Below are 27356 nucleotides of genomic sequence, written 5' to 3' on the forward strand. Positions count from 1 at the left end.
CCTTCACAGTATATTTTGTGTAAGCGTTTTTTTCCAGAAATGGTGTGAAGAAAATGTTTAATTTGTAAAATTCGAACCTATTGTTATTGAAAGAAATAAAAATTATCAGAAAAATCGGAATTTTGAAAATTGTTTTCCGTAGTTTTCAGTCATACATTATAGTCGCCGTCAGCTGAAATTCGTAGCGGTTATCGGTAAAAATAATCTTAACTATCAATCGCGTTCACTCGAGATATAATTTTTCACATTCCATTCATAAATCGTCAAAAGAAAAACCACTACTGACCTTCCTTTTAAGTGATCGCACTGTAATAATCCTGACCTTCATATTTTCCAGAAGGTTTTCCATTGTAATTCCGCCATCTTCGTTTCTATGAGGATTATTTGTTTACATATGACACACGTCACTTTTGGAGTTTCCTGTAATGTTATTCCACCATTCAAAATCGTCTTGGAAAATGTGAAGGTCAGGATTATCACAGTGCAATCACTTAAAAGGTAGGTCAGTAGTTGTTTTTCTATTTGCGATTTATGAATGGATAGTGAAAAACTTTATCACGAGTGAACGTGGTTGATAGTTTAAATTATTTTTACCGATAACCGCTACGAATTTCAGCTGACGGCGACTATAGAAAAAGTTCGATATGTAGTTTTTATTAATGAGTCAGTCACTCATCAACAAAATAAATTTAGACGGCAGTATACAATCTTTAACAATATATAGAAATTGAAATAAAAAAACGCTTTAAAAATCACATGCGTCCTTAGTGCTTTTCTTAATTTAACTTCATCGTGTTCATCAGAAAAACCAACAGACGAATATTTAAAAGCAAAGGATGTTTAAGAACTGAAACAGTAAGACCAAAACTAACCTTGAAAATAACTGCCTTATCTTTTTAAGATCTACTTTGTATGAGGAAGTAAAAACCGTTTCGAGTTTGTAAGAAATTTGGATAATTATAAAAGAAAAAATCTTAGTTTTGACAGTAAGGCAAATTCCCCGGCAGTTCCAGCTCCGATCCGCTTATACTCTACACTAATTGATGGAGTAAAGAAAAATAGTTCAACTTCATCAAAAACTACCTCGACCAAAAACTTTAACCTGCAGCGGGACAGACGGACGGACGAACGAACGGACGCACAAACCAGAAAACATAATGCCCATAAATGTAGCATAAAAACTAATGACAAGGATCATAAATTGGAAGAGAGAAACACTACCTTTTTAGAACTGAACAATCTTGGTCATTAAATTAACAACGAGTACACTAAAGAACACACTGTTCGTATTGTAAAAAACAAGAACAGACAAACAACATACATATAAGGGCAAATGATACACTTTTGATTAAATTATAATCATGATACCTTTGATAACTATTGATCAAACTAACAATTTGCATGCCAAAAAAAAAAAAAAAAAAACGAGCTCGAAGGAAAATTCAAAACGGTGAGACCCTTATCAAATTTATATTAATCGAAAGCTCAAACACGTCAAACAAATGTGAAAACAACTGATATATTTCTAACTTGGTACACACATTTCCTGTTGAAGAAGGTGATGGATAAAACGTGGTTGTATACCAATCGAAACCTCTCACATGTATAACAATTGCATGGGATTCTACTATCATTAACAAAAATGTGTGAACAAACCAAACAGACGTAACAGGCAAACATGTCAAAAATAGGGGTACAGCAGTCGAAATTGTGTTATAATCTTTATCTCTTTAACAATAAACAAATATGTCAACAACATAAAAGGAGACAGATTTGTAAATGCAAATTGCTTGTTTCTAAATCCTAAATATTTATTTCATTGTATAAAATTGTTTGTATAAACATTGAACGGCAAATATATGTGACGTATAACATTTTCTGACGTCAGACACTTTTTGTAGATACTAATGGATGTTTTTGTGTTCTGTTAAATTGTTCCTTTTAACTTGTTACACGATGATGACTGTTGTACCCATATTTTGACTATTTTATTTACTATGTCTGTTTAGTTCACGCATCATTGTAAATATGACGGAATTTGACGAGACTGTCATCAAAGTGAGAGGGTTAGCGCTATAAACCCAGGTTTAATCCACCATTTTCTACATTTGAAAATGCCTGTACCAAGTCAGGAATATGACACTTCTTGTCCATTCGTTTTTGATGTGTTTTGTTGTTTGATTTTGCCATATAAAATGGACTTTCCGATTAAATTTTCCTCTAAGGGCAATATTTTTGTGATTTTACTTTTTAATGATTAAGCTAACAACAAAAAAGGCACATAAATAAGCGCATAAGGAAAACCGAGAATACAAAAATTACCGCAGCAAGCAAGTAACACAATAACGAGATGTATAAGTACCGAGGCAAGCCTACAGATATTGCAAGAAATAGACTAAACAGTAAAGGTAGATAATTTACAAATACAAAAAAAAAAAACAACAACCAAAAACACACTTTAACAATTTATTGAGATAATAAACAACGTTAGTGCTAGGAATCTATTATACAAGACCATTATATATTATGTATAAGTTGATACGGAATATGTATTAACAATATCTTCAGATGAAGTGTTTTAGAAAAAAGACGTGACCTTCTTTGACATAACATTAGTTCGTCAACTTTCTGCTCAGACTCTGGTGACGTTTATAGTTGAGTAGCATCTGCATGCAAAAACTGTATCGCCTACATGTAGGTAGAGTTTGGATAATTTTGTAAATATATTATGGGATTTCTTAATTCACAAAATTATGGAAATACACAAGGTAAGAAACATTTTAAAATAAATTTGTCTCATTGGCACTCATACAACATCTTCCTATATCTAAATAATATTTTAATGTATAAAAAAAAGGTATAACAAATCATTATAATGCATCTGACCTCACTCTTTGTTCCATTTATTTAGGTGGTTCATATTACATTTACTTGAACCTTTACCTTCCTTAAAGATTGTATTTGAAATTATTTTGTATACTAACAATCTCATTGGCATCAATGCCTTAGTCGAATTTAAAAATACTTTATGGAAGACGTGTGTTTACATATTCATCTTCAACTTCCTTTTCTGTTTGACCTTTGAACTGTTTTGATTTGAGTGCTACTGTTTATGTTTTATGCCTGAAACATGGGGGTTGGGGCGATTGATGGGTTAACAACTACTATTTTTCTCAGTAAAAGACCAAACTTTTCAATATAATAGTAGTTTGTGAAAAAAAGGCATATACGCATTGAATGAGTCTATTAATGAATGATTAATAAAACACATAATTATTTGGAAACATGCATGAACAGTACAAAACCATCAGTGGTTTCTTTATTTTATTGTTCAAACTTTCACTATATTGCCTTGAATATGTAAAACAAAACATTTAGAACGATGCGAGGATGTTGTATTGCTCAATCGACTGTTTTTAATGTATATTTGTAAGTGAACTTAATGTCTTTCATTCTTTCGTTGTAAATTCTGTCAAATTCTTCATTTTCAGCAACAGTAAAATGGTTCTTCCAGTCTCCAACTTCACCTGCAATAACAAAATATAAATAGTAGTGTACCAGTACAAAATGACCAGATACCTCTTGCTTGTTAATTATACTAAGCAACGCGATTTAAATGTGATATGTGCTGACTCACGCATGGATTTTCCAACTTATATACATTCGTCTTTGGAGTGGGATATAGGGTCTTTGCTGGCCAAGTGGTGTCGTAGATCATCTACATTATCACATTGTATCACTAGCTTGTTCTCTATGAGGTGATTATATCGAATCCCACAACACGTTACAAGTGCGTTCAAATCCAATCTAAATTAACTATGAATGTCAATTTTCCTGCCGAAGGTCTGTGTTTCTTTCAGAGTACTCGGTCTTCCTCCACAAATAAAATCTGACAGTCACCATATAACCAAGAGTGGTTGAAGTGGCATTAAAGACAACTTATTGGATCGTGATATAATGATGATTTTAATAATTGCCACATTGTAAGTGAACTTAACGTCTTTCAAACACGATTTAAGGGAACAGGGTTGCGTTCAATATCGTAACATCTATATAGATCTACATAGGGCTACGTAGTCTTTTGACTACTGAACGTGAAGCTGGCCTAACTAATAAGTAGATCTAGATAACAGCTAGGTGAAACCGTACACGTTCAGTAGTCAAAAATCTACGTAGCCCTGTGTAGCCGCTACGATATTGAACGCAACCCAGTGTAAAGCATAGTTTCTGTAAAAAGCTGTATACTAAACATGTTTGTGTTCATTGTTTAAACTGATTGGTGATTAAGTATGAAATTGAAATGCTAGATACATATAAAATGCATTTAAAAGAATGGGGTTTAAACAAATCCATGTTTTATCTAAAACAATGAGCATACAGTATATACAGTTATAAAAGTTATTTCATCTATTAATGACAGGTGGAGCATGCAGGAAAAGGCATTCAGAAATAAAAACATACGACCATGAAAAACAAAAGAAATCGAACAAACATCAGTCTTTAAAAAAAAACACGGACAATGCATAATCATGATTGAGTAAGATTGATGATAAAAAATAAAAACGTTTTAATTAAATACATGAGATAACAGGTTTTGTCCAATTTGCTTAATGTATATTTATTGATAACGATCGTTGATCATCTCAATGAGATTGATTTTCTCTCTTGAGCCGGTACCGCCAATTATAATCTGTTTATCGAAATTTTACCTATGACGTACGAAGTTGTTAATTTAATTGACAATGACCACGTGCTCACATAGTATCTAGATGAATATTTTCCTCGGAGTTCAGTATTTTTGTGTTTTTACTTTTTTCATATCCACTGTGCTGAGAAAGGAAATTATCAGTCAGTAAGATCAAAGGAAAATTTCTTAAAATAGCGATACTGTAATTATCGCTATTTTAAGAAATTTTATCATGCTTTTTGTTCCTTTTTGTTTTATTTTAGTTATTTTTATTCAGAGCTATTAAATTAAATCAAAGCATGGTCTAATGGCACACTACTAAATTATTAGTGTAACATGTATTAAAGTATATTTGAAGAAAAGGAAGATCGATGTGGGGTATTCTTTCGGTTTTCAGGCGAGCGGATCGGTTTTACTTACATAACTATGTGTATAAATGGAATTTTGCAGAAGACGCAAAATGCACAATAAAACTCCTTTTGTCAAAGATAAACCGAGAAAAGGTTTGACAGGAATGTTAAGCAAATTCTAAAAGATTCATGTCTAGAAATCGTGATTTTAAATAATACTACCCCTTTTCACATGTCTACCTCCTTTTAAAAGAAACATAGATTATATCACTTAAATTCCCTTATTTTATATTTTCAAAAAGGGTCTTTTTTCACATATTCAGGCAAAATGTTGATTTGATGGTTACCATGGCAACGGGCATAATACAGGGAAAATAAAGACAGAATTTTACTCATCTACCAAAGTTCTTATGATATAGGGCAAAAAAAATTACTTCTGTGACATGTCATGAATCACCTTCTGCCTGACCACATTCTATATATTCATAAAATAAAAAGAAAGTCGTGCGTTTTTTTTCCTTTAAAAAAAAAATTTAGTCAAAAATTGTCAATTTTCACCAAAATTCAGATTAACAATCAGATGAATAATCAAACATTTAGTAACTTAAAAAGCTAAAATATTCCTTTTCTATGGGCAATTCTGACACACATTTGTTAATTTCAAACCAGAATATATGATAAATGAAGATATACTTGTACAAAATGAAAAATCATCACTCTGGGTATGGTGCACCCCCCTTTTTTTTTGATTTTTTTTTTTTTTTTTTCAAAATTATAAAATTTGTTGAAAAATGTGGTATCTCATTGTGTTTACTTGTGAACTAAGTATTTTAAGAATTTAAGCATAACACAACTTCTAAAGTTGAGGGCAGCATATGTACCCCCTCCCTTCAATCTTATATGTAAGATTTCTCAGAAGTTTAAAAAACAAATGTAATACGCATAACCCGTTGTCGTATCTAAGACAGATGCTGTCAGTGAAAAAGAATAATGTTGAATCCAAAACTTAATTACTAGTAAGTCTATGTATACAAATAAGACGATGTGTTGTAATTGTCAATGAGACAATTAACTCTCCACCAGAGAGCAAAGACATAGAAATAAACAACCACAGGTCACCGTATATCCTTCAACAATGAGCATAACATGATTATCTATAAAACAAATCTTAATGAACGTTTAAAAAAAAAAAAACTCAGGATAATTTCTCTTTCAAAATGTCTATAAAGAAGTTACAGGAACAATTTAATGCAACTCATTGTTGGTTTTTGAAACAGATTGTTTCTTTAACAACTTTATAACCCTAGACTAAGATCTGCTAAGCAAGAAGGCTCACCCTGAAATGTCTGGTTGGTTTTATTTATCATTGAATTACTTTTGAAACTCTGTAAATGTTATGTAAAGATTTTAATACCAGTATCATATTAACTTAACATTATCAATGTTCTAAGAAAATGAGGTCAGGGTAAGATGAACTATGTCAGACAGACGAAAAAGAGAGAATACGCATTGTGTATAAGTTTCAAAACATTTGGTTGTGGCAAACTTCATGAACTTAAGTTAGAGAACGGAAACAAAAAAGTCAGCATTTTTTTCCATTTGTATAGGGTTAACATCTGGAACGGACGTACTTACGGACAAGGGTACAACTTAATGCCCCCTTTGCTACTGTGGGGGCATACAAATTCTTCATGTTCTTTCTGAGGAAAAATATACCAACGATCTACATTAAATTGTGCAAGAATTTGTCAATGTTTCTATTGTATATTGTGGAAAAGGACAGTTTGTCTATTATTTTTTTTTAAAACACAACTGAATTATTATTTGTATACGGCAGAATAATCGATTTTTTTATGGTTCTCAAAACATATTTTTCTTGTGGCCTTGAGGAAAAGGAGTAGGTCCGGTAAGGACCGATTTTGGCCTCAAATTTCAGGTTCATCTGACGAAAGATTTTGACCTCTTTTTAAACACTAAAGTGTCTATTTCATTTGATTCAATTAGTTTATGTGAAAGATTTTAACTAATTTAGTCATTAAAAACGAATCGATTTAAACTCAAATATAAAAAAATCTACCAAATATGCCGAAAAATGTCACTTTTCATATGGTTTTTGTCAAAAATGAAAGTGGCCACATCCGTGTTCATCCTCAAACTTTATATATGTTATGTATTATCTTCAAATACAACTTACATTTCAATATTCAGGATGAACACGAATGCGGCCACTTTCCTTTTTCACGGAAACCGTCTAAAATTTAACTAAAATGCTAGAATTGTGAAGATTTTCGTAATTTAGCATGACTTAATGGTGCTAGTTCCCGATATATGTGCATTATATTGTAAAAAGACAGCCCATATTTATGTAGCAGAAGCATTCTATTGTCCAATAAATAGGCTAAAAGATTACAATTTAATATTTTGTAAAACTGCTTTAGTTGGGGCCAAAAAGGGGTCTTACTGGACCTACTCCTTTGCTGGTCCTTACTATTATATACTGTTTTGATTCTCAAACCTTTATGACAACCATGTGCAATGACCATTCATTGAATTTTGCCTAATTTAATCAATTGTTATATTTACACATTTTTATGCCCCCGCAGTGGCGGAGTGGGCATTTAGTTTACCCTTGTCCGTCCGTCAATATGTCCCAAAGTTGGTTTCTGTTCTCTATCTTTAGTTTGCCTAAACCAAATATAATGAAACTTAATCACATTGCTTATTACCATAAAACACAGACTAAGTTTGAATTTTGGTGGTGTCACTTAAACCGTCAAAGAGTTATGCCCCTTTACAAATAGAAATATTGCTGAATTTTCCGTTTCTGTTCTCTAACTTTAGTTTGTCTTTACCAGATGTTATTAAAATTATACACAATGCTTAAAACCACCAAATACAGATCAACTTTGAATTTTGGTGGTGTCACTTTCACTGTTCTATGCAATGCCTCTTTATAGAGGAAAAAAGCTGCTGAATTATTTTGTGGGGGCATTCAGGTTAACCCTTGTCCGTCCGTCAGTATGTCCCAAAGTTGGTTTCTGTTCTCTTTCTTTAGTTTGCCTCAACAAAATGTTATGAAACTTTTACACAATACTTATCACCATAAAAGTTAGTACACAAGTGGTAAGTGTCACTTTTACTGTTCTTCAGTTATGTCGGTTTATAACTTTTATGATATGCAAGCGGGAGCATCATCTGTGACCTGCATTTATTTCAAATCTTTTACATAAGTTAGATTATTATATATTAGAATAGAAAGAAAGGTTCTGTAGTTCTTCTTCAATTTCAATTTTAACCCAGTTAAATTGACATAGTGACACATAAGTGTTTGCATAAAGGTTTCGATACATGTCGATTTACATGGGAGGTAAATAGTAATAGCCATTATGTGTACATAATCTGACTCTGCGCAATAGTATACTAGTCCACAAAAAAAACGATACAAGGCAATGTATTTTCCATAGACAATGAAATTGGATACACTTTACCAAGCTTAAAACTTTCCCATTGGTCTAATCTTTACAGAGAGTTATTTTCTTATCAAAACCACTGTCTAAAGACAAAAAAAAAATATTTGATTTTTTTTATTTTTGTTTTATCAAAAATAGTATTTTTATAAATAAAAAAATTGAAATTAGAACTTTTTGTTTTTAATTTTAAACATGGTCTGCTTAAAATTTTGATTGCCATCCGTCCTTGTGTCCATCTGGCTGTCCGTGTGTTTGTCTGTCCGCTCCTTGCAGCGCTCGCACATGTACAAGTTATATATTGGTGGCCAATCGACTTTTATAAAAAAAAACAGTAATAACCCTTGAAAATAATAAATTTATGGAAAATAGCCCCGTTAGCGCTCCCACAGGTACAATTCTTGCCAGATTTTTAATAAAACTTGTACACTAGTTTAATATCAACAATATCTCGTATAAGTTCTTTAATGATGGACAATGGACTTTTTTAAAATAGTTATGACCCTTAAAAATATTATAATTTATGGAAAGTGGCCTCGTTAGCGCTCTCGATGGTACAAGTTTTTAATTTTTTATTTTCAGTTTATTTCTAATAGAACGGACGTAGGTTTTTTAGCTCACCGTTTCAAATGAACTGTGAAATTTGCCATCACTTGGCGTCCGTTGTCGTCTGTCCGGTGTTAAATATTTGAAACATTTCCACTGAAACTACTGAACCAATTCCAGTAAAACTTAAACTGAATTAGCCTTAGGATATCTAGAATAAAGTTTGTGTTTTATTTTCAATTTTGTAAAAAAAACATGGCCGCCATGGGTAAAAATAGAACATAGGGGTAAAATGCAGTGTGTAGCTTATATCTCAAACACTAAAGCCTTAAGAGCAAATTTTCAGATGAATCTAACAACCCATTGTTTGGTTGCTGCCACTAAAATGTTAATTGGTACGGAAATTTTGCAGTTTTTTGTTATTATCTTGAATAATATTAATGACAAAGATAAACTGTAAATAGCACAACTTTCAGCAAAGTAAGATCTACAAATAAGTTTATATGACCAAAATTGTCAATTGAATCATTCTGGAGTTATAGTCCTTTAAAGATTTTTTTCACAATTTGTCCATCTAGTTTGCTTACTTTAAAAAAAATCTTCTTCTGAATATGCTAAATCAATTTCAGCCCAACTTGGGAGTATCTTGTATAAATTTTGTATTTTATTTCATTGTACTTCAAGAAACTTAGCTACTATGGCTAAAATGGAACATAGGGGTAAAATGACAGATACAAAGAACAATTAATTAAATGGAAGTTTAAAGCCACTCATTGATATATATTAAAAGGCACAAATAATCATTGATAAAAGATTTAACAAAAAAATTACAGGTGATCGATTCATGCTCTTTAGATTAGAGCCTGTTGTTTAGAGTTAAAATTTAAAGACAGTCTAAGACTATTTTTTTTTTACATAATTTTAAATAAAACTAGGACAGAGTCAATTTTAAAGACCAAGAAATAGCACTTAAAGATTTTAAATTTCAATTTGCACAAAACAAGTGTAATTAGGGACGCAGCTATCCTTCATTCAGTCTTCAGCCTTTCGGCTATTTTCTGTTGTTTGTTTGGGTTGTTGTCTCTTTGACACATTCCCCATTTCTAAAAAAAGATCTTAATATATAAAAATGGTGTAGGGGGTTCTATTATTGCTATTTCCCTTTGAAGAAATTTCATGTTTTAATGCTCAAAATGTTCACAATTGAATTCCATCTTATAAATGTTTTATATTTTTTTTGAATTTTGAAAAATAGGGGGAGGGGGCACCATGCCCAGAGAGGAAAAAAATCCTTCTCTACCAAAATATCTCTATCAATCATATATTCTCATTTATGATAACCAAATTTGTGTCAGAAATGCACGTATGAATGGAATGTTTTAGCTTTTTAGGTTCAAAATGTTTCAGTATTCATCTGTTTGGAAACTGAATTTTGGTGAAAATTGACAATTTTTTACTAAAATTAATTTTCTAAAGAAAAAAAAACCACACGACTTTCTTTTTATTTTATTAATATATAGAATGTGGTCTTTCAAAATTTGTCAATGACATGTCATGGTATTGTTGGTCTTGGGAGATAAACAGATTTAAAATTTAAGAGTTTTTGAAATTTTTCACTTTCGAATTTTAACACATTTTCAAATGGTTGCTATGGAAACAAATTATTTAGTAAATTCAAAATTTTAACGTTTTTATATAGTTTGGGGTTTTGTTTGTCAATACTGTAAATATATCTATTGTTTGTATTGATTAACTTTATTTCTATGTTTCTTTAAAACCCCTTATATTTCAATTTTCAAAGGCTACTTATGGACGTATTTAGGCAAAATTTTGTACAGATGGTTTCCATGGCAACCAAGGTTCAAAAGAAAAAAAATAATACATGAAACTTATTTTCATACCATTGCCTCCTCATAAACAAAATATAAAGACATTTGAAGAGGGGTCAAGAATCGCCCATCAACAGGAACCTGCATGATTCTTACAAAGACCGGTACTTAAATTAAATAATAAACACAAAACATTCATTTAAATGAGAACAAGATATTTTTGTAGTTTTTTTTTCCCTACAAATGTATTGTTATAGATTCAAATTAATCCTATAGTGTAAAACGATATTCCTCAGAAAACTTTTAGAGATAAAACAACTCATGCCCAGCCAATAAACATGAAAAACAGAAGGATACAATGCATTACCAAAGGAAATCCAACTACTTGTTGAGGTTTGTATGTATACATCAACTACGTCACCTGTAAAAAAGGTGTATTCAAAATTAATGCCTTACAGATTTCATATCTTCGTAATTAAAAGACTAATTATAACTACATTTATTTAAAAACAAGCATGATAACTGCATTGAATGTCAAAAAATATCAAGGGCCGATAATAAATCAAAAGTTGAAAAAAGACGCAGACCGCGGGACATTCTAACGAAGGCAAACCGTCCACAAAACAGTACAAGGAACAAGAATGTGTTCATACTATACGGATATACTCCAGTCGCACTATCATTTTCTATGTTCAGCGGACCGTAAAATTGTGGGTCAAAACGCTAATTTGGCATTGATATTAGAAAGCTCATATCATAGGGAAGTTTCAAGTTGATTGGACTCCAACTTCATCAAACACTACCTTGACCAAAACATTAACTTGAAGTGCGAAAGATAGACGAACAGACAGACAGCCGGACGGACGGACAAACCAACGGACGCACAGAGCGAAAATTATAATGCACTTAGGTAGAGCATAAAAATCAAAATTCAACTGCACATGTCTCGCCATAAACATAAAGTTATGCTTAGTTGCATCAAAAGAAGTAGGTCAGTTTCGTCTCCAATAATGACACCCGTCGTAGTATCTCACTTAAACATTAGAAATTTGTATAAATTGAGTATTGACTCTTTGAGTAGATAAAAATGTTCATGGAATATTTTCTGTTATGAAGAAAAGTTGTTAAAAGTGAAAAGATGCCATAGTATCTTACCACATTTTTTTCTGTTGATGAAAAAAATTAAGGCATATAAGACAATGACCATTGACAAACATGACATATTAAGTAAACAGATGAAACAGAATTCGGTCGTTTGTTCTTAAAAAGTGCTATGCCCTGGTAGAAGCCAAGTGGTCTGAGTATTGTTTTCAGTATCATTACGCCAAATATTCAATCAATTAATATATCGTCAAAACATGGAAATGGCCTTCTTGCACATGTTGCACTGAGTCAGACGTGTATCGTGATTTGTCAAATCGTTGAACATATGTTTCAAGCAATAAATGTCTCGATATTTCCTTGTTTGCTCAGCTCGCATATTCATATTGGGATGAACTTTGGTTTTAACAAAACACCCAATAACTTTTGTATATTATATCTATAATCTCATAAATCAGGGCAATTTCGAAAGAAAGACCCGGCCGGCAATCAATCGTTAAAATGTATAAAATATATTTAGAATTTTGGGAAAGTTCGGAAAGCAGACGGTCATGCTTTAGATTTTCTTTAATTAAAGATATTTCTTGACGGTCATTTTCAAATTGAGGATATAAAATTATAATCCTGGTACTTTTGATTACTATTTACACCACTGGGTCGATGCCACTGCTGGTGGACGTTTCGTCCCCGAGGGTATCACCAGCCCAGTAGTCAGCACTTCGGTGTTGACATGAATATCAATTATATGGTCATTTTTATAAATTTTCTGTTTACAAAACCTTGAATTTTTCGAAAAACTAAGGATTTTCTTACCCCAGGAGTAGATTACCTTAGCCGTATTTGGCTTAACCTTTTGGAATTTTGGATCCTCAATGCTCTTCAACTTTGTATTGATTTGGCTTTTTAACTATTTTGATCTGAGCGTCACTGATGAGTCTTCTGTAGACGAAACGCGCGTCTGGCGTATAAAATTATAATCCTGGTACTTTTGATAACTATTTACACCACTGGGTCGATGCCACTGCTGGTGGACGTTTCGTCCCCGAGGGTATCACCAGCCCAGTAGTCAGCACTTCGGTGTTGACATGAATATCAATTATATGGTCATTTTTATAAATTTTCTGTTTACAAAACCTTGAATTTTTGAAAAACTAAGGATTTTCTTACCCCAGGAGTAGATTACCTTAGCCGTATTTGGCACAACTTTTTGGAATTTTGGATCCTCAATGCTCTTCAACTTTGTATTGATTTGGCTTTTTAACTATTTTGATCTGAGCGTCACTGATGAGTCTTCTGTAGACGAAACGCGCGTCTGGCGTATAAAATTATAATCCTGGTACTTTTGATAACTATTCTGACGGACATTTTAAAATTAAACAATGTCATAAAGTAAAGGCCCATTGGTGGTCTTCGACTGCTCATCGGTGGGGTTGTTGTCTCTTTGACACATCCCCTATTTCCATTCCCAATTTTAACAGTAGCATATCTTAACCTAGTATACAAATTTCCGATATACACATTAATTCATTTGAATCGAAGGAGTACATCTTCTAATACGCTTGCATTAACTGTAATGTGATTCCAGACTCAGTTAAAATGTAACGATTTCGAAAAGGACAAAATCGGTCTCGTAACAGATGGTGCACATTGTTAAGGTAGCACAATACAAAGATTTTTTCACTCCCAATCAGACAACTTTAAACGGATGTAATTCATTTCATCCTTCTTTATATTTTATAAACGAGGTACCAAAAGAAAGAAGAAAGATTAATTTTTCAAATTGTTATAATTTCATTATGACATAATTATTACATAATTAATTATTATGTAATTAGTTGCTATATTGTGATGTCCACATTTGAATGAATTTAGCGTCTTTGTTCTTCATAGCATCCCAAAATATTTTATAGATTCTTGTACTACACAGCTTGAAAGATTAATCCTTCTCCTTTCTTTTGGTACCTCATTTATAAAATTTAAAGAAAGATGAGTGGAATTACATCAGTTTAAATGTGTCTGATTGGGGATGAAAAATCTTTGTATTGTGCTACCTTAATCTTAAGAGGGTGCACATTATTAATTAAAAGATGGTGCACATTGTAAATTAAAAGATGGTGCACATTGTTAATTATCAAATTATCACCTAGCTTTAACCATGCTGACAGGAATTCACTAAATGTAGTTTCAGCATCAAACGACCCGGAAGCCTTCATGTGGTAAAACAAAGACACAACTGTATCTTTTGGATTTCTCTGAACCACAATAACTTTACACTTCTTTGCAATAGCTTGCTTAGGATTATGATGTAAAAGGAGATGCGAATTGAAGACACGAGGTCTCGGCATGTCTGTGAATTCGTCAGGGTAATGGAGCTCTAGCTGTCTTCTAGCTTTTGACATCTTCTCGTAGTCTGTTGAACCTTTCATCAGCATGTTAACGATCTCCCATGTCCAATGAGTTCCTGTAAAGAGTAAGAAAAAAGTAAAATCACACAAATACTGAACTCCGAGGAAAATTCAAAACGGAAAGTTCCTAATTAAATGGCAAAATTAAATGATAAAACACATCAAACGACTGGTCAACAATTGTCATACTCCAGGCATTTTCAAATGTAGAAAATGGTAGATTGAACCTTGTTTCATAGCGCTAAACCTCTGTATGACAGTCGCATCAAATTCCATTATATTTACAACGATGCGTAAACAAAAAAGACAAAATACAATGAATACAATGTTTTCAAATTCATCTTGTATCTGCGTTTTCTATCTTCATGAAGTGTTTATATATATGACAAAACGGGATATGTAATGTTTTTACAGAGTGGAATAAAATCCCATATTTAACGTGTCAGATTTAGACAAATCAATACAAGTTCAAAGTTGACAATGCAAACAAATCACATGGCTCTCTAAACTTCATATTCATGAGTTTAAAGCTGATATTTGTATTCAAAATGTTAAAAATACTTGTTTGCTTGGAAGGTCCAATGCAATCTCTGCTTATCGGTCTGATAATCTACCCAAAAATGTTTGTAATAATAATAATATACTTGAGAATACATCCAAAACAGTCACAAAAGAAGCACTAAATACTCCAAGAAGTATATAAAAAAACAACGGAATATTGAAACCGCATATACTACCAATACCTTTTATCTGGAGAGCTACTATTATGCAGTGTATTTACGGCATACATGCAGGTACAACATTTTGTACAAGTTTGTATTTTTATCCTGATTAACCCACCAGTTCAAATGACTCCTTGACCCTGACTATTTCGGCAATGCACAGATGGTTGTCGTGGATTGCTAGTTATCATATTTGATTTTCGTTTATTATTTTGTCAGATATCATGTTCGTGGTTTTCTCATTTGAATTGTTTCAAAAGTTGTCATGTCGGGTCCTTTAATAGCTGACTATAATCTAATAAAGGCTTGTTTTTATTCTTCACCGACATAAGCTACTTGTGAAAATCAACAATAACATTGATACAAGTGGATACCAACAGTTGTTTGTTTTTTATTGAAACTTGGTTGTATTTTAATGATTCATTTACATTCATATAACATCCCCCCCCCAAAAAAAAAAATACAAACTATGAAAATTGATCTATTTTCACTGCAAATAGTAAAACAACAAATATAGTAGATGTTTAATTTTACGTCATAAATAGAACGCGTGATACATATTTTTTGTATAAAGTATAACTTACCTGTTTTAGCATGTGCAATTATAAATACATCGTCATCATAAACCGGCATGTCCTGTATAAGAGGCAGTATTTCCCGGATGTCAGGTAAGAAGCTGCTGTCCTCTGATCCTGGTGCTAAATGTTGAATAGCATCTCCTACTTGAAGGGACTTTACTGTATTTCTTGGTGTTATGGCATACTCAATCACTGTGTCTTTCTCTGTTATTGGTCCTGAGTAATAACGTAATAAGTTTCTTTTATTTAAATATATCTTTACATAATTTCGATCAATACAATATTTGATATATAACGAAATTATCTTCAAGGAGTGACTCAATTAAAAGCAAATCTTGTTGACCTTGGCCTTAAGAAATCGTGTGATACTGGGTTGTGTTCAATATCGTGGCGGCTACGTAGTGCTACGTAGATTTTTGTCTACTTAACGAGTAGGTAGCCTATAGCTTCTACATAGATATTTTTGGCAGCTAGGGAAAAATCTACGTAGCACTACGTAGCCGCTACGATATTGATAGCAACCCTTATTTCCGTGGTCACGCGACGTGCATGACTTTGAAATAACCGAATCGGCAAACTTCGGCAAATGTGTTAGAATGTGTTATAGACATTCAATGATCGTTAAATGTTTGAGACCACACACACACACGCGCACACAACAGTAAAAACTACTTAGCACAGAACAGAAAAAGATCTACATTTAGCACCCCAGTTTGTGTTGTTGAAATGGGCAATTAAAATCAAAATATGAAATTAATAACAGTGTTGCCGTTCAATATCGTAGCAGCTACGTAGTGCTACATGTACGTAGATTTTTGTCTACTGGGTTGAGTTCAATATCGTAGCGGCTACGTTGTGCTGCATGTACGTAGATTTTTGTCTACTGGGCTGCGTTCAATATCGTAGCGGCTACTTAATGCTGCGTAGATTTTGACTATTAGACGTGTAGCTATAGAAAAGTTGTTATATATATATTGATAGCAGCTACGTAGCTGCTACGATATTGAACTCAACCCTGAGTGGAGCGGCCAAGTTTCTCTGTAACGACCTATACTTACGCACCAATTGTATATCGATGGAACGGCCATGTTTGTCTATATTGACCTACTTTTACTGATCTGTTTTATTTCGACCTCCTGGTGGAGAGGCAATGTTTCTCTATAACGACCTACATTTACCGACCTTTTTTATATCGACCTCATGGTTGAATGGCCTTGTTCCTCGAAAATGATCTACATTTACGTACCTATTTTATATCGACCCACTGGTGGAGTGGCCATGTTTCTCTATAAGGACCCTGTTGTAAAAAATATACCAATAAAAATATATCACAGCTTTTTCTGCACTTAAATTGAAACTTTTTTTGAAACTTTTAAGATTTGAAAATATAGCTCTATATCTACAGTTCTTATAAGTATTTCGAAATAATGTACTGTGAAATGCTATTGTTATCTTATAGTTTGTTTCTTTGTGTGCTGAATTTTGGTGTTTCTGTAGTTGTTCTCCTCTAATATGTTTGATGTGTTTCCCTCAGTTTTAGTTTTAACACGGAGTTGTTTCCGATTTATGAATTTCGAACAGCGGTATACTACTGTTGCTTTTATTTAGTGGCATCATTTACAGTATTAGATTCGTACTTCAAGTTTGAATTCCACGTTTTTTTTAACTCGGTAGTATAGATAATATGAAGGTACAAGAAAAATATAGTTTTACTAAGACTTACTGATTTTTTTTTAAGTTTAATTAATCTCTGAAGTTATTCTTTTTTGAAATGATAACAATCATATTGTATGTTCCCTGGTATAAAATGACGAAAGGCGTTGCATCTCCATCTTCCTTTTTTTTCATTGTAAAACAAAAAGATTGTGATTGGTAGCTAATGAGACAAATTTATATTCACCAAATGACGTTAAGCTAACCGTTCAAATCCAGTATGGACTACTAAATTCTTTTTAATTCTTATTAAGGAAGGCAACATTAATTTTTTATTGTATACTTGTCCAAATGGGGTGTCTGACTTTCTTCATTTCGATATTCTTTAATTTTTTTTTCGTTTTACTGTATTCTGTAGTAGTATTTAATTTTTAATTGATTTTGCCCATTATTATCTATTATTTATAATTGAGCAATAAGTTAATCTCTATTTCCTCTCTTTTGTTTTCTTTCTTTTTTTTGTCGTCTATTCTGCATATTTTACCCAATATTCCTTGTTTTGTACACTCCATCCAGACCCTCTTGTATAGTAAAAAGTAAAATCACAAACATACTGAACTCAGAGGAAAATCAAATCGGAAAGTTCCTAATCACATGGAAAATTCAAATGACAAAACAAATAAAAAACGAATGGACAACAATAAGTAACTGATTTCAAATAAAGGCAACAGTAGTAATGCTGTCCGAAAGTCATAAATAGATTGAGAATAAAGCAAATCCGGGTTACAAACTAAAACTGAGAGAAACACATTAAATATAAGATGAGAACTACGACACAAAAGAAGAACAACATTAAAACAGAGAAACGAACTATTCTATAACAATGGCCATTTTCCTGACTTTGTACCGGACATTTTAGTAATAAAAATGGTAGGTTGAAACTGGTATGCCAAAACCTCCCGCTTTTATGGCAATGTTAAATATAACATTAAAATGACAACATTACATGATAGGATTACAATACAAATTGATGGGTGAACATATAGGACAGAGAAACACTCGAATTATAGCTTAAAAGCTTAACAGTATCTATCAAACCGTCATTACTGGAAGATAGTACAATGGTGGTTTATCGTGTATAGCAGATTTTGTCTACTTTTGTGTACAGATTTTGAACTGTGTTATCCATATAGTCATATATGTCGTACCGATAACTGTATCTAAAAATAGATATTTAGTCTAAAAATAAAACATGTGTTGTACGTGTCTTTTATATTTAGGTCAGTGACCTATCTGTCATTATCTGTGATCAATACGACAAGTCGACAATTTACATTATTTTATTCCTATAATATTAATGCGTTTATTTTACCTGGATTTATGGTTTTTAACTGACATATTTTGATGAAATACTGGACAGGTGTGATTTTCTAAAATATAATTCTGACGCCTTATTCACTCTGTCAGAAAACGACGAATTACAATTCAAATGTGAAGGGGCGTTTTTCAATAAAAGCGTATCTTTCAGACCTAAAACAAATGGAAAATCAACAAGTCTAAAATTTAATTTCAAGAGTTATTTTGAATACCTCTATTATAGACCTGTTTGTAAACAAAAAGTGCAATCTTAAATATTCTTTAAAATGATATTATTTTCATAATTTGTGTACTGTTTCGTAAGTCCCCTACGAAACTTCTTCTAAACACACATTTTTTTTGCAATTTTAAATGTTCCTATAGACATTCCAGTTTGTTTACTTTAAATACTAGAAAAATCTCATTTTTTTCTGAATTGGAAAACCATTTTTATAGATAAAGATTAGACAGTACTTCACATATATGAAGGTACAACTCATGTTACGTAGTGGACATTTTGATGCGTTTCGTAGTGGACAAAACCGTTTCGTATTGGACAAAAAGTTTCGTACTTGACATCAACCCTATTATATGTTAATAAAAACATAATAAAAATTACACGAAACTTACCCTTGTTATTTGTTTTGTAGGAATATAATTGAAAAAAGATTTTAAAAAGACTGCATGGTAGTGGTAGTGTCCACTACGAAACGTTTTTCTCCCAAACTTGTTTCGTAGGGGACGTATTCGCATGTTTTATTTTTTTCCCACAATCCCTATATTGCAATAGTCACAAGACTGATTGTATTCATCAAAGCATTTATTAAGCTGTACACTGATATTTTTTTCATAATTTTAAAACCAGATACTGATGGAGATTTGACCCGTTTCGTAGTGGACATTAACAAAAATACGATATCACTCTGGTCCATTTGATGTGCTCAATTTTTCTTACCAGCAATTTAATTGCCGTTATAAAAGCATCACTTCTTTTGTAGGACCCTAATGTTTATATCTCTTGCAAACAAAAATTACATTGATTTTATAAAACTGTTTATTGGCAAATTTTAATGACTTCGTTTCGTAGTGGACATTTGGTGAGGGACATACCTTCTGAAATTAAAAATCCTATATTGAAAGCTGTGCATTAACATATGTTGGCTCTGAACATACTTTTGAATTATTAAAGAACTTATGTAAAGTAAAAATAACATTTATTTCTTCATTTTTTTACGATATTTTAGAGTATGAATGTTGAACAGGCGGTCTAGGGACATGCCATTTTGGTTGTTTTGGACCATTCAGGAGTCAATATCTTATCAATCCCTCTAAAAATAAACTGTTTCTTTGCTTAAAAATGTTAAATCTAATTCAATGTACTGACTGCACAAAAAAATACTTGCAAAGATCAAACACATTTTTTTTAAAGTGGCTGGGACAAGAAAATACGTTTTTATTGAAAAACGCCCGAATACTTACGAAAAACAGTCTTTCAAACTCGAAGTCATGTGATCATGATAATATTATAGAGTTTCTAATGTTAAATTAAATCCTTTGTATCCTAAATTGAAATTGATAAACAAAGACATTTGTTGGTTGAAGCTATAAAGCAATGTATAGTGTGACCTTTCGTTGAGGAGTATCATATGCGATATATCGTCTTATGCAGCATAGTTTTTTAAGTAGTTGTCTTTTTGAATATTTATCATAAATCTTATGTATGTAGGAGGGGAATCAAATCTATGGTGGGTTCCAAATCTATGACAGATTCCTAATTTATGGCAAATGTGGCGTCATGTCATCCCAAATCTATGGCAGATGTTTTACAATCTTAATAATATTCAATTTTTGTAATTTCCTAATCTATGGCGGATTTTTGTTGTTTCCAAATCTATGGCAAATTGGTGCAAATAGAAAACCATGCAGTATATAAACGACCAATGACTTGTTTTAACAGGTGGAAATGTACGACTTGTCTATACACATTTGTGAAATAAACATTCAATAATGGTCAACCAAATCGTGATGGTAACCAATTTCTTTTTTAAAAATGATAAATTCATATACCTCAATACAGACTTTAGGATTGAAATGATGTGCCCCGTAAAAATTTGACAAAAATATATAATTATTGACCTACATGTACATGATGTATTTAAACCATTTATCAATCCAACTAGTAAGTCCCTTAACAAACAAGAACACATTTTAATAAATAAATAAAAATGAACAGTTTGAATTTTTAAATAATATTTATTTCATCGTTAATACATCTTTTTTGTTCATCGCAGGTTTTGGCCGGTACAGCACATTTCGTCCCTTTTCGAAATAATAGGTCACATCTTCCTTTAAATCATCTGCAAATTGTTGTCGAGGGAACTACTTTCATCTGGAATCGTGTTCAAATATAAATGAGCTCCGCAATCGTTTTCGGCGTAACGATGTAATATTGCGTTATTCACTTGAATATGCAATTGATTTGGAAAAACAAAAGTCTGCCAAAGGTTTGATTTGTTTGACGTTTGTAATATTTGCCACACATTAGAAATCTGACATATATTTGGAACCCGCAATAGATTTGAGTTCTACATATTCGGGACTGATATTGGTTTCTAGTGGTGATACAGCATGCGATACGGATTTTGTCATGTTTTATTCTATATATATAAGAACAGATATAAGTAATATTTCGGCCAAGAAAGCTATTTTTTACAACATATTAGACTTTGTAGAAACACATGTCAATAATGTAAATATTTATTCTTTTAACATGACATCTTAGGTTAAGATTATTATTCATTGTGCTGAGAATCCTTACGGGTTTTAAAAATTGCCATTTGATATAACGTTATATTATCATCATAAAATAAGTTCTTATTACAAATTTGATAGTACAATCATTTAATGTTGAAAAAGCTGCGTTTAGGTTTTCTGCAAAGAAATTTTTACACGTCTGGTATTGGATTTTTTTTATTATCAATAATAATGGATCAATGATACTAAAAACATAAAGAAAAAGATAATGCTTCAATATTTAAGTTCACTTATTTTGACATTTTTTGTACCTGGTACGCTTGTTTATGATTCAGACAAAAGTTTCCATTCGTTTTTTATTTCATATCCTTATTAACGACATAGTTCCTTCTACCAATTCAATTTTAAATTCATATTAGATCATACATTAGCCATTGTATTCTCTGTTTTCATTGGACTTATATATAGTTTCTTCTCTGTCTATCCTTAAGGTAGTTCGAGATCCAATATTTTAAATGATTTTAAACGACAATTGTGTAAAGGCTCAAACTAAGCTACATAAACTTTGATGACAGATTTATATCAACTAAGACATGTAAGATCTTTCCATGAAATCAACTCTAAATCTATACAAAGACTGATTCTAAAGCAGAGAGCTATCATGCCCACGAGTTGTGACTAAACTCAAAGAAAAACAATGATGGCAAATTCCATATATCATTGTAGGTTACCTAAAACACAGCTAAACTCTCAATTGTTATGTCCCTGTTCATTTAATTGAAACGCCACTACTGCCTTATTTATACACAGGGCTATAAACCAATGCGGACCAATTAAAAAACCGGGCTCAAAATCACAAAAATAAATACACGATTAGATTCACCCTTATTAAAAAGATCCCCAAGAATTCAAGATTTTATATTAACCCCCATTGAAAATGGTAAAACAAATAAAAACGTTAAGAAATAAGGTATTGTGTGTGCCCCCTGTTTTCTCTAGGGTTATGACCATAACCCTAGAAATCAATTCAAACCTTCCTTTTTTAGCTTGATCATTGTAGTTGTAATGGCCTGACCATTAAGTTTAACCGACGATTGGGCTCAAGCAACAAGACTATCAGGTGCTCAAACCAATCTAAAAAATGGTAAAAAGCTGAAAAACAAATAAAATAAAATTTTACAATGTGTTGAATTAATGTTTCTAGTGTATGAAATGTCCAAAATAATTGATAGCACAGTCCGTTGAATCCGAGAAAATGTTGTACTTTCAAGAACGGTTACATTTCCAGTATTTCACGGAGAAAAGGTTCAATCATACGAAAGGCAATTTGAAGGCTTTAAATACAATGTTATATAATTAACTCACTCTGTGGTTAACCATGAATTGTGTCCAAGATGACGTCTCGACGAAATGTTCCTCGTGATCGTAATAACCTTGCAATTTTCCTGTAACGGATACGTATGAGAGAGGGAAAGGTAGCGACGGTACGATGTTTTAATGTTAAAAATGAATAATCCTCCTTGACTGGAACACATAAATAGATTAAGAATATAATCAAACGAACTATATAAATTACGGAACGGTGTAACAGAATACTCCCCGTCTGATGTCTATCTGATATCACTTTTCCATAACTTAATCGCATATGAATATATGAAATAAATTAAAATCCAAACATAAATTGATTATGTACAAGAGTAATGTCCACTATTGGTCGTATGAGAAATGTCAGGTTTCAACTTACGACCTTTCAATAAAAAGTTTCCAGAATAGATTAATTCCACAGGAAACTGGGTTCGGCACAGTTTCTTGTCCTAAGAAGAAGGATCTCTCCAATAAGGTGGCTGCGATTTGCAGAATGTTCCATAATTGCTTTCGAGATAGTAGGAACTGGTTTCTCCAACGTTGTTAGACGGCGACGACGGTTGAAGGTGGTCCTCCGTTGGGTATGACGAGAGCTGATACTCGATCCTCTTCCGGTTTGGCGAAATGTCACATCTTTTTTGAGTATCAGACGAAATTAAGCGTTTCGTCCTAACGTTCCATCCTGTTGATCCAGTTGTTCTATCTGTGAAGTTGGGTCCTCTATGTTTGATTTTGTTGTAGTAATGTCCAAGAAAAAAAGGTGTTCCTTTGTGATAATGTCGAGATAAGACTACTGGTTCCTTTTCACTAAAATTCAAGTCAGATTTGGCAATATTGCTTCCTCCTCGGAGTAGAGGTTGCTTGCTCAAAGGCAGTTGATATTAGCAATAGGTCCTTCTATCGGAATAGGTTTGTGAATGCTACTGATTTCCTCACCATGAACTTCAGGTCCAGTTGATTTCGGAATGAAATTTTCTTTATCTATAGATTTTTCTACAGAAGTCAAAGATTTTGCTTTTAGTGACGCGAGTGATGTCCCTTTAGAGGAATTCGTGCGTTTACCAGGCTTGGTACTAGGTCATGTAAATTCAAGGGATTGTATTGAATGCGATTTTGTGACCTTGGCATTCGAATGAAAGTTTTTGTCGTTATACTGAACAACAATTGGATTCTTGTCCTTGACGGCTATTTCCGGTCTTGAGGCAAGACGTTGTTCTGATTCCGTGATTGAAAGGTTAGTTATCTTTGTGTTGACTTCAATAGAAGTTTGCTTGTCAATGTATGTATTTCCAATTATGACCCAACCAAGTCTCAACTTTTGGGCAAATGGAGTTCGGGATGGTCCTAGGCGTTGTTCAAGGACGTGGTGTGCCTCTATAAGGTCCCTTCCAATAAGGAGAAGAATTTGACAACGTTCCTCTATTGGTGGAATGCTTCCTCTGAGTTCTTTCAGATGAGGATGATGCATTGCGACTTCAGGAGTAGGAATTTCGTCTCGATTATTGGGAATATTATTATATTCAATTAATGTAGGCAGATCAAATTGTACGTCACTATGTACAGATTTTATGACGAAATCTTTTCCTCTTTTCCCGGAAGTAGCTACTCTGCCGGAGCATGTTGTAAGAGAGTAGTTTTCAGGTTTTTCCCGAACGTTGAACAGACTGAAGAATTCAGGCGAGGCAAGAGACCGGTTGCTTTGGTCGTCAATAATGGCGTACATCCTGATAAGTTTGTCTGTCTTGTCCTTGTGGTACACGTCCACAGGTAATATCTTGGCATAAGATTTCTCGCTCTTATGATCTTTGTAGATATCTGTGCAGATCGAACTCACAGAGGTTAACTTTGTTTCAGCGGACTCTGTCTGCTCCCCGCCGTAGGCTTGTCTGGGTGAGCTAAACTGGGAACTTTCAGATTGTTGTGGTCTAGTGATGTGAAGTGCTGTGGTATGTCGTTCACTTCCACACTCGTTACCACTAATACTTGCGTTGCAGTCCGGAATTCTGTGTGTGGTTGACTCACAACACTTGTAGCACATATTGTTTTGTCTTAACAGTTCCTTGCGTTCCTCGATTGGTTTGGCTCGGAATGTTCGGCATTCATTCAAGGTATGCTTTGTCTTGTGTAGGATACACAGATCTTGTTGTTGACTGCTGTCTTCAGTTTGCTGTTCAACAGCCGTCTTACGGACGTTGACTTTTGAGTACGTCTGAGGTGTGAACCTTGGCGTAGCGTCTTTTGTATTTGGTGTTACTTTTGACCCAAAGATGAACCCAGGATCGTTCTTAATTTTGCTAATTTCCCTGATGAAGACAGAGAATTCTGTGAAAGGTGGAAGGGCAACTTCATATTTAGACTTATATCTTGAAGCCCTTGTAATCCACTTTTCTTGGAGTCCGTATGGCAGTTTTTCCACAATAGGATTTATCCCGGACGAAGAGTCGAAATAAGCAAGCAAACATCCCAGCTTGGGATTTTCCTTGTGATATTCGATTTCTGATAGAATATCAGACAAGTCATAAAGACGTGCGTTATCTTTGTTCGTCAAGGTAGGAAAATTGACGAGTTTGCTCGTGATAGAGGCTTCCAACATTTCTGGAGCACCATATCGCTCATCTAATCTTTGCCATAACCTCTGTAGGCCTCTAGTAGGGTTGTTGGCGTTCGACGCTCTTATGCTAATGGCGTGTTTAGCAGACTCTGGACCGAGCCACTTGATCAGTAAATCGATCTGTTCGGAGTCAGAGACTTGTAACTCATCAGTCACGTTCTTGAAGCTTGCTTGCCAAGTATGGAAGGATTCTGCCCGATCATTAAAGCTTGTTAACCGGGAGAAAAGCAGGTCCTTACGTAAGAGGAATCTTGTTATCTCCGATGTAAGGTTGATTTGTTGCTGGTGTGCAATAGGGATCTCTTCTTTAACACATTGTTTTTGGTGTTCAGCAGGGATCTCTTCTATGACGCCTCGTTTTCATATGCCAGTTATTGTTCCCAGATCTGGGATAAAGGTAACTTCCGGGGACTTAATATTGGAAGGCAAGACAGCAGATGTCTGTGGCGGCAAGTTCAGTGCCACAGATGGCACGAACGCTGGTGCTTCATGTCTCAGCTCGATTTTAACAGGAATTTGTTTTTTCTTTTGAGGTCCTGTTACTTCCTTTACAACAGTTGATACAAGAAGTTTATTGACGAAATCTTGCACACGCTGGAGCGGGTCTTCCTTTTCGTCTGGAAGATCGCTAAACGCTTGGCTGTCATCGTATTCCAGGATACGAGCCTCGGCTTCTGCGGCTGCAGCCTCTCTGCGTGCCTCTAGAAGGTTTAACTTGGCCTTCAGCTCACCCTTTTCTCGGCTTACACGTGCAGCCTCTTGTTTGATTTGTTCTTTTCTGCGTAAAGCCTCTTGTTCTGCCTCATGTTCCATTTTAGCCTTTTGCGTGCAGCTTCCTGGTCCATCTCAGACATTTTGTGTGCTGCTTCTTGTTCCATTTTAGCCTTTTTGCTTGCTGCTTCCTGTTCCATTTCAGATTGTCTGAAAAGGGCTTGTTCCTCTAACATTGCCTCTTGTTGTAAGATAAGTGAATGTTGTTCAACAAAGGCTATTTTTGATTTAGCGGCCTCTGCTTTGGCACGCTTCCTCCGTGCTAGACTTGACATGTCAGAGACATTGAAGCTACCGCTGTGCGAGCTTTTCTTACCCTTTGAGGTCTTTGTTTTAGTGGATTTGGCCTTTGTTAGGGCGAGGCGATGCTCGTGTAAGATTTCCATGACTAACTCCACTCTGGACAGACGAAAATCCAATGAGAGATTACACGCGTCTATGTCTTTTTGACTCTCCAATGTCCTGGTCCTTTTCAGAAAGTCCAGATATTCGTCTGTGAGTCTACGACAATTCGTACAGGCTTTTATGAGTTTACCCTGCACTGTTAGCAGTTGCTGGAGTTCTTTTGGAAGCGTTGTGACTTCCAATAACTGGGATTCAATGTCTGTCCAGAGAGCCTCTTGTTCCTGACAGAACTTGTCACGTTTTTAAGTGAAAGCTCCTTTTCCTTTTTCCGTGATGTCACGTACTCGCCTAGCCTCGGGATTTTCATCTGACTGTTTTGTATTAGACGGATTTTCTAACAGTTCAGGGACATCTCCCTCTGGGGGCTGAATCTCTTCTTGTTGTTCCACATGACTTGGATCCATGTTGACTCAACGTTGTTAGGTTGTTGCCGAGTACACACAAGATATGTAGTCCACTGTCAGTGTGAAGATATGTACGTTGCTACGTTGTCGTTCCCTGTCTGGATATGTAAAGACAGGTTGTCGTCAATTTACTATGCGTCAAGGGATGACGCGTACATGCAGGGCTCAACGGGTAGGTTGTTATGTAGCTGTATAACTAACGTGGAGTGGCGTTATCTGTAAGACACAACAGGCAAGTTGTAGACTTTTTACTGTAATGGTCTGACCATTAAGTTTAACCGACGATTGGGCTCAAGCAACAAGACTATCAGGTGCTGATAATTTATTCTCAAACCAATCTAACAAATGGTAA

The 27356-nt window shown here is 33.7% G+C and overlaps 1 protein-coding gene across 1 annotated transcript; it reads right to left on the minus strand.

Annotated features, from left to right (window-relative positions):
* Positions 1-3402: 3402 nt before the first annotated feature.
* LOC143074206 (sulfotransferase 1C4-like) lies at positions 3403-18479 on the minus strand. The gene is made up of 5 exons (XM_076249756.1): positions 18459-18479; positions 16932-16982; positions 15692-15901; positions 14124-14441; positions 3403-3527 (listed from the first exon to the last, which is right to left on the minus strand). The coding sequence occupies exons 2-5, from the start codon at positions 16963-16965 to the stop codon at positions 3403-3405; spliced, it is 687 nt and encodes a 228-aa protein (XP_076105871.1). The 5' UTR covers positions 16966-16982; positions 18459-18479.
* Positions 18480-27356: the final 8877 nt, after the last annotated feature.

The sequence above is a fragment of the Mytilus galloprovincialis genome, chromosome 5 (genome assembly GCF_965363235.1).
Source record: "Mytilus galloprovincialis chromosome 5, xbMytGall1.hap1.1, whole genome shotgun sequence".
Classification (NCBI taxonomy): Eukaryota; Metazoa; Mollusca; class Bivalvia; order Mytilida; family Mytilidae; genus Mytilus; species Mytilus galloprovincialis.